General features: G+C 36.2%; 1 protein-coding gene across 1 annotated transcript; it reads left to right on the forward strand.

Annotated features, from left to right (window-relative positions):
- The first annotated feature begins 4,956 nt into the window (after positions 1-4,956).
- On the forward strand, positions 4,957-9,907 carry prrg1 (proline rich Gla (G-carboxyglutamic acid) 1). The gene is given in 4 exon segments (NM_001005948.1): positions 4,957-5,012; positions 5,571-5,614; positions 6,104-6,264; positions 8,824-9,907. Coding segments are annotated over 3 exon segments (645 nt in total). The 5' UTR covers positions 4,957-5,012; positions 5,571-5,604; the 3' UTR covers positions 9,298-9,907.
- Positions 9,908-14,749: the final 4,842 nt, after the last annotated feature.

Genomic DNA, 14,749 nt, shown 5'->3' on the forward strand with positions numbered 1-14,749 from the left:
AGAAAACTACAGATTGGGTCATTTGTTTTAGCATTCATTGATTTTCGTTTCGGCTTAGTCCCTTTATTAATCAGGGGCCACCACAGCAGAAGAGCCGCCAACTTATCCAGCATATGTTTTACTCAGTGGATGCCATTCCAGTCGCAACTCAACACTGGAAAACGGCCACCCACTCTTGCATTCACACACATATGTAACCCTGCCGGTCCTATGCCACCCAACCCGCTCAGAGCTGGTATCAAACTGGCGACCTTCCGCATAAGAGTCAGTTGCTCTACCAAGGAGGCTAAAGACCATGACCTCTAGCTTCTATCGCTAGAGCATCTTTAGAGGTTAGAGGAGTGAGGTTTACCTGCACAGCACGTACTAGCTGGCCTCCGTTACACATACACTTTGGCCAATTTAGCTAACTTAATTCACCTATACCGCATGTCTTTGAACCTGTGAGGGAAACCGGAGCACCTGGAGGAAACCCATACGAACACAGGGAAAACATGAAAATATATATGAAAATATAAATGAAATTTTTTCATATAATCAATCCTATATGAAGCAAAATAACCAGTCTATCTTTAACATGAATAACTAGATCGTTCATTCAGTCATTTTCTTGTCTGCTTAGTCTCTTTAGTAATCTTTGGTCGCCACAGCGGAATGAACTGCCAACTTATCCAGCATAAGTTTTTACTGGAAAATTAATTACTACATTATTACCATTAATTGTCATGTTCTCTAGCCTTTTTTGCTGCACCTTGTTATGCTAGTATGTATAAGCTGAAAACTTAAAATAATAATATTTCTTTACATTTATATAGCGTGTTTCTGGACACTCAAAGCACTTTACACAGTGAGGGGAATCTCCTTATCCACCACCAGTGTGCAGCATCCACCTGGATGACATGACCATATTGCACCAGACCGAACACATCATCCAAGGTTTAACATCTCATCCAAAAGACAGTGCTCACTGAGCAGTAAAGTGTCCCATTCACTATACTGGGGCGTTAGGCTGCACACAGACAGCAGGTTGAGCATCCCCTGCTGGCCTCACTAACTTCTGGCACCAACCTAGTTTTCCCATGTGGTCTCCCATTCAGGTACTAACCAGGCTCAGCCTTGCTTAGCTTCAGTGAGTGACCATGTGAGAATTAAAAAGAGCAAGCTGCCAGCTTTATCATACAACTTTGATGATATATAATAGTAAAATAAAGATAACTTTACACAGAAAAAGAATCACTGAATCATTTTCTTAAGATCAGTTCTGTTCAAAAGTATCGATTCCTCAATATGAGCCAGACATTCGATCACTGCCCCTCAACTGGCGTGGCATGTAGCCTATTTCTCTCACACTATTTTCCCTCATTTGTTTATTCTCTCTATTCAGCTATCTTTTGAGCTGTCACTGTTCTGCACATTTTAGCAATCTGTCTTTTTTCAGAAAGATAATGAAACATTTCTTTCTAATAATTAGAATATGAAACACTTTCCAGACTCTAAGATTAGCATACTTGCAACATACCTTAGTGCTGGATTGCATGTAAAAGATATGAATGCTATCCTAACAATTTGTGGGGTGGAAAAAAAACATTTAACCAGAAGATGTTACAAAATGCATCCAAAAACTCTTCATTTTAAAATATATTTCATTTTCTCTAAAGAAATAAGAGAAAAAACATGACTCAGTATCATCCTTCATACAATTACTGAGTTGTAAAACATTGTTGTCAAAAAAAAAAGGTTATGATCAACATGAGCATTCAGCCTGAAAAGCTGTACATTGTTCATGAGCTATTAAGTCTGACAACAAAAGTCACTTGGAATTTCACCACATAATCAACAGCTTGGCCTTGCCTCATGCAGAAAAAGATAAAACCCTAAATACATCTTTTGTTCTGTTCTCAAGATTTGCACGCACAAAGGAAAATAATATTCTTCCTTTGCTCCACTGTGCATAACACAGGAAGATTAAACATTGAATTCTCGTTCTCCTTTCCAGTTTATCATGAATAAGCTTTTCATTTGGGAAGGATTGAAAAATCATTCATTTTGAGACAAATTGAAGATGGTTGCTTAAGTCATAAAATACTGCTTGCTTTGAGAGTGAAGAACATATTCAGAATGTTACAGACTGGCAGTCTCAAGGTGACTGATGGCTTGTTTTTTTTCCCTGCAAAGAGACATGATCACCTCTTTCTACTCATCTATTCAGGTCAATTAGATTTTTTTTTATTATCAAGGGTTTTGTGAAGAAGAGACAGGAATAATGGAGACTGAAATGTATGATTGAGACTGTGTGTGTGTGTGTGTGTGTGTGTGTGGCATTTATTTACTATATGTTGAAAAATTAGTTATTATTATTATTATTGGGCGCAGTAGGTAGTGCTGTCGCCTCACAGCAAGGTCACTGGGTCGCTGGTTCGAACCTCGGCTCAGTTGGCATTTCTGTGTGGAGTTTGCATGTTCTCCTTGCCTTCGCATGGGTTTCCTCCAGGTGCTCCGGTTTCCCCCACAGTCCAAAGACATGCAGTACAGGTGATGTGGATAGGCTAAATTGTCCGTAGTGTATGAGTGTGTGTGTGGATGTTTCCCAGCGATGGGTTGCAGCTGGAAGGGCATCCGCTGCGTAAAAACTTGCTGGATAAGTTGGTGGTTCATTCCGCTGTGGTGAACCCAGATTAATAAAGGGACTAAGCGGACAAGAAAATGAATGAGCTATTATTGTTGTTGCTGTTGTTGTTGTTGTTGTTGTTGTCAGTGTTATTATATTACTGTTGTCCCTTTTTCTTTTTACTGTCATTATTACGATCATTAACATTACTTTAATTGTTGACACTCTTCACCACTGATTGGTCTCTTTCTATCTATTTTTTATTTATATCTATGTTATTTTCTTCATTCATTGTCTGTTAAATATGTTGTTTATGTATATGTATCTTTTTTTCTTTCTTTCTCTTATGTATGTACTCTGCGGCCTTGTGCAACTCATGTCTCCCTCCAGTGCCATTATTCAGCCATATCCCACTGCTACTTATGTGATATTGCTTATTTATAAGTTTTTTTAATCACTTACTTATTTTTTCCAAATCCAGCATTCGCCTCAAAGACAACAAATGTACATATTGTAGTTTCACTGGTTAATATCTGATGTTTACACTGAATGTAAAAGCATGTTTGAGGACATCAGGGCAAATGTGCTTTCTAGCAAACTCTTGGAGCATCATTGATTACCGATTGTAATCCAAGAGAAGAAAAGAGAACGCTAGAGCCCTCTAAATAGTCATTATTCAAGATAATAGTGAACAAGACACAAATTGAGTTTGTGAGTCCTTGTTGATTAATATACACGTCAAAGAAAAGAAGCAGCTTTACTGTGTTGCGCCAAACACATTTGAGTCGAATTATTTGTCTTTTCTTGCCTTTTTCCTTTAGAATGTCAAAGCTGAAACTGTTTGTTTTAGTTATTCATAAAATGCAGGTCGACAGTTATGGCCATTTTTAATAGTCCAAACAAACTGACAAAAAAGCAAACAAAAAATAAAACATGTAGCAGAACTAAATACACTGAAAAAAATATTCAAGGATGATTATTTACTAATTTTTTGAAGTTAAGTAGTTGGAAGCAAAAAAAAAAAGTTGAACGTGCTAAATAAATTTTTTTTTGTTTAAATTCAGGGTGGCACGGTGGCGCAGTGGGGGTAGCACAATCACTTCACAGCAAAAAGGTGACTGGTTCGTGCCCAATCTAGGTCAGTTGGCATTTCTGTATGGAGTTTGCATGTTCTCCTGTGTTTGTGTGGGTTTCCTCTGCGTGCTCCGGTTTCCCCCACAGTCCAAAAACATGTGGTATAGGTGAATTGGGTAAGCTGAATTGATGTGTGTAAATGAGTGTGTGTGTGTGTTTCCCAGTGATGTATTGCAGCTGGAAGGTTGGTTGCATCCGCTACGTAAAAAAATATGCTGGATGAGTTGGCGGTTCATTCCGCTGTGGTGACCCCAAATTAATAAAGGAACTAAACTAAAAATAAAATAAACAAATGACCAAATGAATGTTTAAATTCAACAAATATAAAGTTTATAATAATTTTGCAAACATCATTTTTAGCTTAAATTTTTGTTAAATTAATTAGTTCATGCATATTATACATTATTATTACATTTCATCCTTGAACAAACTTGCTTTCATTTCAAACAATCTAGAGTGCTTCCTTTCACATAAAGGCATGCTTAACTGCATAAGCAGCCACAGAATTTTATTTAGTTTTGTCAGTGTGTGTTTTTCTCTCTCAAAGAACTGGTAAACATTAACTTGTCAAAAAGTCACCCACATTTTGAAAGTAATAATTTTGGATGTCCCTCTAACAATATCATATTATTTCATATTCTTAAATGTAGCTCGTTCAGCTACATTTTATTTGTACTTCTTTTGGTCCTCTCTGTTACTTTAATTATTTTCCATGATTTTCTTTGTCTTTTATTTGTCCAAATGTTATTCATTTTTCTATTTTTTGCATGACACATTTTTCTCTAAATACTTTGACAAAGTAATATTTTGTTAATATTTTTAATTTATATTTTAGTTAATAGAGCACACTAAAATGTAAATAACATAGTTTTTATATAATTTTTAGAAAGAATCTATCGGTCAAAGCGTAATATAATGTAATAATGAGGCATTGTTTTACCACAATTAAGATTGCATGAAATCATTCGCTTTCTCACATTCCTATTTAGCCTGTTCTGACAATACATTATAAGCCGTATGTATACAGATAAGCCGATATATTACCCATTCCCTACTGTCTCATATTCCTACAATAAGAAAGGGGATTTACAAAGAAAGAAACTCGTTCTGTAATTACACCCCATGCCCCGAAACCAGCGTCGGCGGTCCTCTGTGATTCATTACAAGCAGAGACCTCTATTTAGTTAATTCTGGCCGGTTACTGCACCATGTGCGCATGCGCCAAATCAGGACATTGGGACTAACGGGGATACACGTTTGGGCGGAACGGGTAAACACAGTTTTAAATGTTATTTAAACTCTTAGTGTTTTCTAATTATTGTATACAAAATGCCAATATTCGGACACATCGACGGGTACGTTGAGTTGTACGGTTTTAATGATCAAAACGTCGACAAGCTTCAGTCGATATCCATCACAAATATGGGACTGAATTAACGTTAGCGACACAAGTTGCTTAACCTTAACGTTACCATGTTTTTTAACATCGAGGCGTAAGCTTTACGGGTTGATATAAGATAACAGTGCGTTATGCTTTTCAAAAATGTGTCCGTTTTTATTCGTTTGCTGACTCTGGTTGAATGTGTCCTATAAATGCTAGTAAGCTAACAGTCCTTGAGCTATACAGGATGATTTATGTATCTGGACATACATTTACGTCAGCTGTTTAGTGTGCCTTGACATACAGACGCCTCTATGTAGTACTTCATGACAAAATTCGTCGCCTGTTTGCTGTTTTAAATTTGTTAATTTGGAAAAAGCATGAGCACAACTCATATAAATAGGTGGTCGATGATTAAATCTGGTCGTCTGTCCTGTCACTCTCAAGGTCCAGATTCCCTGTTTGAAAAGCTGCAGGAATCATGGGAGCCGGTGAGTCCTTATATTTTATACTGTATATCTGTGACAAAAGTCTTTGATATGTTTAAGGATGCTGCTTTGTGTTTCTTTACGTTGCTATGATATTGTGTGTGTGTGTGTGTGTGTGTGTGTGTGTGTGTGTGTGTGTGTGTGTGTGTGTGTGTGTGTGTGTGTGTGTGTACTGAGCCTCCTAGTGATCTAATGGATGTCACGTAAAGGTGATGCATCATTCTGTCAGCAATTTCTGATTAGTATTAGTTACAGATTGTCAACAGGGCCCACAGAGCGCCTCTAATATTTAATCCATGCCTAATCCGATACTTATGGATCACACAATATATCATCTGTTTTATTTCTCCCACGCTCAATAGTGAGGAACAGTGGGCTTCTCTTTCACAAATTCCCTGCGCCTGGGAGAAACGGGCATTTCAAAGAATGTCGGTCGTAGTAGCCCCCCTCTTGGCTTGTGTGCTGTAGGCTCATTGTTTGTATCTTTGCCAGTGTTCCTGCCAGCAGATGCCGCGCACTCGGTGCTGCGGAGGCTCCCGAGAGCAAACTTCTTCTTGGAGGAGATGAAACAAGGGAACATTCAGCGAGAATGCAGAGAGGAAATCTGCAATTATGAAGAAGCCAGGGAGGCATTCGAGAACGATGAGAAAACGGTGAGATTGGGGTGGATGTTTGTGCACGAACTTGAACAATTTCCGTTTAGTCGTTCCATTCTGTGGCATTTCCTCTGAGCAGGGAAGTGAGCAACATCAACAGGAAAGGCTCAGTGGGTGTACAGTTTTTGGGGATTATTAAATATGTCATCAAGTTTCGGAATGGTCTTGTGGTTGTTTACACTGTATGTGCAAACACAAAACAGCAGAACAGTCATCAGCTGAATATGTAATGATGTAATGTTCCAGAAAGGGCTGGATGGTTTGAGAAAGAAATCTAGCAGAGTGCTGTAGTTGTTGTGTCCAGTACTTTCAGGATTATTTCACCACTTGTTTCACTGGGGATTTACCTGTTTTATATATTTTCATAAGTAAAATAAGGTCTATAGTAGACATAATTGTCTCAGTGTGTCAGTGTTTTGGTCTAAAACAAACTGCGCGCACACACCACAAATATTCTTTTGTCGTTACTTGTTACAAAAATCAGTTTGCTGTCAGTTTATATTTGCCACAGACCTTGTTTTAATCATAAATAAAAGCTGGAGCAAGCAGTTGCATATTAATATAGTAGTATTAATATTATTATTACTATTAGTAGTAATGAGGATGATTATCACCAATTAAAATGTTAAAAGAAGACCTATAATTTAAAAAATAAAATGGTGCACAATATATTGTTTGCTGTTTTGGCTAAAATCTGTGGATACTTGTGGGAAAAAGCTTCAGAAACAGGCATACATTTTTTTGTTTGTTTATTATTTAATTATTTGTTCTGTAACACTATACAGTAAGGCTGTATTGGTTAATGTTAGTTCATGTACGTTTATTACAGTATTTGCTCATGTTAGTTAATGAAAACTCAATTGCTCATTGTTAGATTGTTAACTCGTGGTGCATTAAATAATGTGTGTATTTTGGATTTTAATAGGCCATTGGTAAATGTTGAACTATTATTAATAAATGTATAATTAATAAATAGTTAATACATTTTCCTCTGCGTTAAATATTGCGATATGTGTATACAGTTTGACAGATGGTTTTCTGGAGAATAATCACAATGCAAAAAAGTCTTGTTTTTAGTTCAAATATCTAAAAATACTTGTAGATCAAGTAAAAAAAAAAAATATTGTTTTGTTTTCACCTTCAGAAGATATGTCCCCTAAAATTTCCCAGAAATTTCCCTTAAAATAAGCTAAATTATCTGCCAGTGGGGTAATTAAAATAATCTTATTTTCACTTTGAAATGTGGGTATTTAGACTGAAATTTTAAGTAAGAAAATTTTTTTTTGTTGCATAAATCTTGTAAATAACTTAATAAAATTGAGTTACACTTCCAAACATACTTTATTGTGCCCGAATTCTCTTGAAAGTCAAAGGCCTTAAAACACATGCAAATGATAAACTTCCCTCTGGTATGGTTAAACTCTACAAACCACTTGTGTTCTGTAGCTTCTGGTCAACTATAATTCAACTATACTTAACTTGTGAAATAAGGTGTAATCCAAAAGGTATTCTCAGTTTTTTTCTGTATAGTGTTATAATTGTTTTTTGTTGTGCAAAGTCTTGGTTATCCGCTTGTAAAGTCGTGACGTATCCGTATGCCCACACGGAATCTGCGTGCGCAGAAAACCGCAGATTTTTGGCTCATCGTTGAGTCTATTTATTTACTTGTGTAAATTGATATTAATTCAGTTTTTAAATTAATTTCAGTTATATCATTGATTAATATAAAAGTGTTCCTTTTATTTATTTACAATACATTTTGTAAAGTAATATTTTCTGTCTATAAGTTATATATTATATGAAAGACTTGCTTTGTTTACCCAATAAGTGGATCTAGAAGGATTTGCATTGTAAACATTAAATAAAAGTTAAAAAGGTATTATTTTTTATTTCATTTATTCAGTTTTTAGTTACGATACTCCCAAAATACTTCCGCATATATCCGCAGATTTTTTACAACATTTTGCACAGAAATACCAAAAAATGACCGCAGATTCTGTCTGGCCCTACATATCAGTGATGTATGAATACTGTTTCCGGGTCCAAGCCGCTGCTCATTTAAATTGAGAAAATATTTGTTTATGACCACTTTTTAGTCATAATATTTTTTTTATTTGATTTTCATGTAAATTTATAGTTTACGCAACAGTCTCTGGTGAAAATTGTAAATTGTAACATTTTATAAAAGTTAATCACTTTCTGGCCATCTGATATTAGGCATGGATATATGTATATATATATATATATATATATATATATATATATATATATATATATATATATATATATATATATATATATATATTGCAATCGTGATTTTCGAAAGTATTACATCGCTTTGATAACGTCAAAACTTCCCATACAGTTTGATATACTGTAGCGATTCGACCCGGAAGCTGCTTTAGGTGACGTCACACTTAGCAAGCGCATTAGTCAGTACAGTGGAAAGGGTGGGGTTTGTTTTCACCACAAACAAGTTCATTTGACCTGTTATGTGAGTTTATTGAGACACTGCCATTATCTAATTGGGTTTTTACCACCCTGTGACTCTTCCAGAGGCGATTTTGGGAGGAGTACCAACGAGAGAGTAGCCCCAGACCAGGAGGACTCGAGTCCATCGCTGGTGGCGTTCATTCCCTATACCTAATCCTACCCCTACTGCTGGTTTTGCTTCTTATCGCTGCAGTCTCCATCACAGTTTGGAGATGCCATTCCCGCAAAAGATCCCAGCAAAGCCCTGCCATCGGGCGTCCCCAAAGAGACACAACACTGTCCGTGGTGTCAATGGACCAATGGGGTCGGGACTACCATCCTGACATAAGCCCTCACTCGGAGATCAGTGCCCACAGTAGCCCTGCCTACCCCGGTGCTGACCTCACACCTGGGCGGGGAAGTCGGGGTGACCCACCCCCTTCATATGAAGAAGCTGTGGGCCATACGGATATACAGATTGAAGCAGAGCCTCCTCCTCAATATGAAGACATCATCAGCAACCACGGTGGCACAATTGTCATCTCCCAGGGAAAGTGACGGATCTTCCAGGCATGTTATCCAGCATCATGAAGAGATGCATTTTGAGGTCTCCGCTAATACTGTAAACTCTGTCATTTATTATTCACCTCTATTGGTTTGTTTTTATAACTAGTGCTTTGTGGGATGTGAACATGGTTTGGCTTTTATTTTTTACTTCATTACTTCTACAGGCATTCAATTATTTTTCTAGTAAAATAGCTATTTCATTTCACATGCAGCAAAATTAACTAATGTGATCATGCTTCAGGGGGCGTATTACAGAAAGTTCCTAACTTTTAAATCTTATTATATCTGTTTGGAAACCGTCGTAATTTCAGTTAGGAGAAGAGCTATTACAGGACAGGATTTATTAAGTGTGTTATCTACAGATAGGAAGGTGATGTTACAGAAACATCTAAACTTGACAATAGTGCAAATTAACGTTTTATTGTTTTCTTTATCCATTTTGTTTAGGCCAACTCATCAGCAGCTTGTGCAGTTTTGGTTACTTATTAACAGACCTGAGAGTGGCTTGTCCAACTTGATGACACAATTTAAATTTCCTAATAACAGATAAGATGTAATTTTGTAAGATGGGGTAGAATCCCTCAAGACACAAATTTGCACACAAAAAATCCTCATTTAACGTGTCATATCTTAACTTTAGACATAAGATATTAAACTTTCTGTAATACGCCCCAGTACTGAGTTGATTACAGAACTCATGGCAGCTTAAATCCAAGCCCACATCTAATGACGATGAAGTACTGTTATGTCAACTAATTACATTCTTCTTAGTAAGTCCTAAAAAATGTTTTTCCTAGTTATGGCCTCTAGTGTTGTCAGTAGTACTGGTGCTTAAATTTGAGAAATGCTACAGTACCAGCCTTTGTGTATATAACTGGTATGTGCTGATAGACGGTTGTTTTCTAACTCTCCCTTGTGTATTTGTGTAAAGAATGTCAAAGGTTTGTTTGTATTTACAATGCATTAAGCATTGTAGCTATTCAGAGCCATTCTTGTTGTGCAGGTAAACTCAGTTGCCAATCTGAGGTGCTTTTTTACTTACTTTTTTTTTTTTTTTTTTTTAGAAGTGTCATTTTCCAATAGTCTATTTTGCTATGGAGAAAAATGTGTGATTCTTACTTCAAGAATATTGTTTAATGTGCTTTATGTGTTTGAACTTCATTCATTCACATTCGCAAAACTTATTTAGCAAAGTATAAACATGAAGTTGTGAAGTTTAAATACTTAGATTTTCTAGTAATAACCCTATTAAAATGTGAGCTGAATCTGTTAGTGCCGATAGTCTAGTGCAGTGTTTCCCAACCCTTTTCCTGAAGGCACACCAGCAGTACACATTTTAAACCTTTTCCTAATTAAACACACATGAATAAACTCATCAGAACATTAGAAGAGACTCCAAAACCTGAAATGAATGGGTCAGATAAGGAAGATATCTAAAATAGGCACTGTTGGTCTGCCACCAGGAACAAGGTTGGCAAACACAGATCAAGTGATCTGATCAGAACATTAAATTGCAGCTGTGTTGTGAGTCACAAATCGAGGACCTTTACCAATCCCACCACCTTTTCTTTCTCCAACTTCACTTCATGTCAAAATATACTGCATAAATGTAAAAAAGAATTATCCAATAGTTAGAAATATCGATAAGGATCTTTAGCAGTACAAAACAGTCTTATACAGAGATTTGAGCTATTTTTAGTTTTGGTCATATGGTAACAGTATGGCTTTAAAAACTTGCACTATTGCTTTCAAAATTTCACATTTTCAGGCCCACAAAACGCAGCTGCTGTGTAAATGAATGTTCAAAATGCAGATAAATTTCAGCGTTTGAATTTTGCAGTGTAAGTGCAATAGGCCTGCCACTTATGTGACCTGTGATGTGTTTGTGAGTTGTTTACTTATTTTAACAGCATTAATTTAGACATTTTTTTACATACAGCAGTCATTTCCAAATAGTCTAATAAAAATAGAATCGAAATTGATTTATAAAACAAAAGCATGTCATTTTTTGTGCTATTGGCACTGACTAGTGAAATGCTGGTACTGTGACAGCACTAGTGGCCTCTCTTAGGGACCATTTAGACCTAGAATATTCTACAAAATAACGTTCAAAGGAAACAAATGCACAATATTTTCAGGAAGTTGTGAATTGTAATGTTTACTGATATTCTCTACTTGCAGGTTCGTTGTAGCCTTTGGAGATAATAACCGTTGTAGCTTAGGCTATTGCTGTTTAACCTTTATAATTGCATAGGCATCTCTATGCAATATTTAGATGTTCAATTGATTCATTTTTTCCCTCTAGTTGAGGCGTTAAACACTGTGCGTTTCAGTTGGTGTGTTGGAAATGCTTCCGCTGGATGGTTAACCATGGATTAGCAGTGGGAAATCATGCTTGGTGGGGAAAAAGTGCTGACCGAACAAATTCTGGATTTAATGTAGCATCATGGTTGTTAATCTTGAATCGGCCCCAGCGGGCAGCAAGTCAATGTGTGTGAGGTTTAGGTTTATATCTGCTGTGGGAAAGTACAGTACTGAAATACTGTATTGTGCAAAAGTGGTCTGAGGTTTGTTGTTTGGTTGCGTTCCGGTGGTCTATGCAACAACGCTTTTCTTTTCTTCTCACAGTTTGTGGAGTGGAGCAATTGTGGAAATTCTTATTGTGAACAAAGGATTAAACAGGGCATATTTAGCATCCCAAGCTGGGAATATTAGGACAGCTGAGATGAATAGTCTCCTGTGGTGGTAATTAAGGAGCAAGGCTCATGCTTATGTATGTTGTGAGCGGTTCCTCATAGATTTGCTTTATGGTAAATAACTTTAGTTTCTCTAACCTCTTAGAGAATGCTATAATTAACCATTATGACTACCTTAACCAGTCTGGTTGTTTTAACTGATCTCTGGTGTGTTTTTAATGCCTTAAAGGCTGTTTTCATACTTTATTCCAGTTTTTTTAATTCCGCCTTTTTTTCGCATTGTAGTTTTGTATCAAAAATGTGGTCAAGACCGTATCTGGTCTACTTAAAGCAAACTCTATTCCTAACGGTAGTGATTTCATTTGTTGGGTAACACTTTACTTGAAGCCTTTATGGCAACACAGGCTCATTGAAAATTAGTGCTTCAGCCTACATTTTTTTGTCAGATCGCCAAAAACGTACTTCAACATACATTTTTACTCCAGTTTTTATGTAAAATAAACACTAGAGTGCAGTATGAAGCCAAAAATATTTGTTCTTTTTTCACACTCATGGACCCTTTTCACAAGCCTGTTATGACGTTTTTAACAGTCATCATAATTTTAAATCCTTAATTTTTAATATTCAGATTTTTTTTAACCTATAAACATTTATATGTATTTATGCATGCAGAATATCATCTTTGCTTCAAATTACAAAAAATTAAATAAATAACCGCTCGTGCGTTTTCTTATGCAGCGGTTGTTGGACAGGACAGTAGATTTGACGTTATTCTCTTCTCTGGCTGCCGTCATCAGTCTCACATTATTTATTTCCTTTTTCTAAACATCTTTACAATATCGTGGAGATTTTCCTTTTATTATTTGAGTAAATAAAATTGTAAACAATTGTTTGTTTTACTCTCGTATTCACTTCGCTCCAAGTTTTTCCCAACTATGACGACTTCCGCTACTGAGAAACCCGAAAATGTGAACAGGGTTTATGATAGTTACAGGAACATATTATCAAAAAATTAAGGATTATTTTCATGCAGTTCTTTGCACATCTATGTTTATCATTTGTATGTTTTTAAATCTCTATATTGACAAATTTTCTGGTGTGGTTAGTTTGCTCGGTAGCTCACTTTGTACGGTGTTGTCCGGTACAAAGTTGTACTGTAGTGTACTCTTAGGGGCCGATCACACTGAACGTCTTTTTTGAATGCTTTACTCACGGCCGTGAGCATTTTCTGCGCTGCTTATGCGCCCTGTTAGCCTCACGTTTTAATCACCTGCTGCGCCTCATGTTTTTGCCTTTGTGTGCCGTGCTCTCGCAGTTGAAAAAAAGTAAACCGAGAGGAAAAAGTACTTTACGACAGTCGCGTCAGTTTCATTCTCCAATCAAATGAAAGCAGAGGCAGGGTTTCCATTGAGGTGTCTGAAGTGTTTATGTTGTCAAGTCAACTACCGAGGTTTTTAAAGATCCCTGAGAGACTAGCGGTCGCTGTTTTGAGTTATCCGGTGCTGCTTGACTTCACAATTCTTAAATATCACAATATTAATAAATAGTAAAATTCTAACAATATCAACAGCAACACTCGCGGACAATACCCAGCTGATTCAGTCGTTGCCTATCGACATAAAAATCACACCGCGCTTCTTTTTTTCCTGTCAACAAAAATGGCAGTGACGTGTGTTCCTTTGTCTTGTGAGCATGAACAAAAAGGACGTGTATCTGAAATGGACAACAAAACACACCCTATGTAACGCATTTCAGATTCGATAAATGTAATCAGCGCCCTCTAGTGGACTGTCAACTAAAGTATGCAACAATACGTACTCAGAGCAAAGTATTTAGCAACTTTTAGCAGAAATGTAGGCATGTATTTTCAATGAGCCTGGGTTGCTTTTTGATGTTTTAATAATAATTGAAACCAGTTTTTGGTTATTATCAATAATTGAATATAAAGTTTTCAGAGTGAAATGAAGCATATTAGAATGCAGATCAATGTAATTCATGCTATGAGAACAAAAATGCCCTGAATAGTTTTTTGTTTTGTAAGATAAGATAAAAGTTGTAGTTCACTCAAATGAAAATTTTGTCATTTACTCAAGCTTGTTCTAGATTGTTTCAAATAGGGCTGGGAGATACAGCTAAAAAAAAAAAAAAACATCACGAAATACTGTTGAACATCATCCGGTATCGAAAACTTGAATCTTTTTTTTTACAATACATATAAGTATATTAGGATTAATTAATTTATTTAACCATTTATTTAAATTTAAATTTTAAAAATGTCTTGTTGCGTAAAGCTTATTGGCATTCTTTCAAAGGCGCATGCTCAGCAGCCACATTTTAATAAAGCTATAGCGCTTCATACTGAAACTTCATACCGAACGTTTTTTATTGGTATTGACAATAGTGTTCGGTCAATTAATACCAATACCCTTTTATCAGCCCAGCCCTAGTTGGAAACATGTTTGAGTTTCTTTTGTTGAACATACAGAAACACTAAACTGAAGAATGTTCTATTAACAACAGCCATTGACTTGCATAGAGTTTACTGGTGCTACTATGGATGTTCCACTCCCAGCATTCTACAATGTATCTTGTTTTGTGTTCAACAGAAGTTCAACCACATGAATGTAAGCAAAGGATGAGGAAATTGGATGAACGGTCAAGAATCATTAAATCAAGAATCTCAAATCTTAAATAAATATAGCCAGAGCATATCACAAGTGTGTTTTTGAACAGGCCAACAAAAGCAA

The sequence above is a fragment of the Danio rerio genome, chromosome 8 (assembly GCF_052040795.2).
Source record: "Danio rerio strain M-AB ecotype USA chromosome 8, GRCz13ab, whole genome shotgun sequence".
Taxonomy (NCBI): domain Eukaryota; kingdom Metazoa; phylum Chordata; class Actinopteri; order Cypriniformes; family Danionidae; genus Danio; species Danio rerio.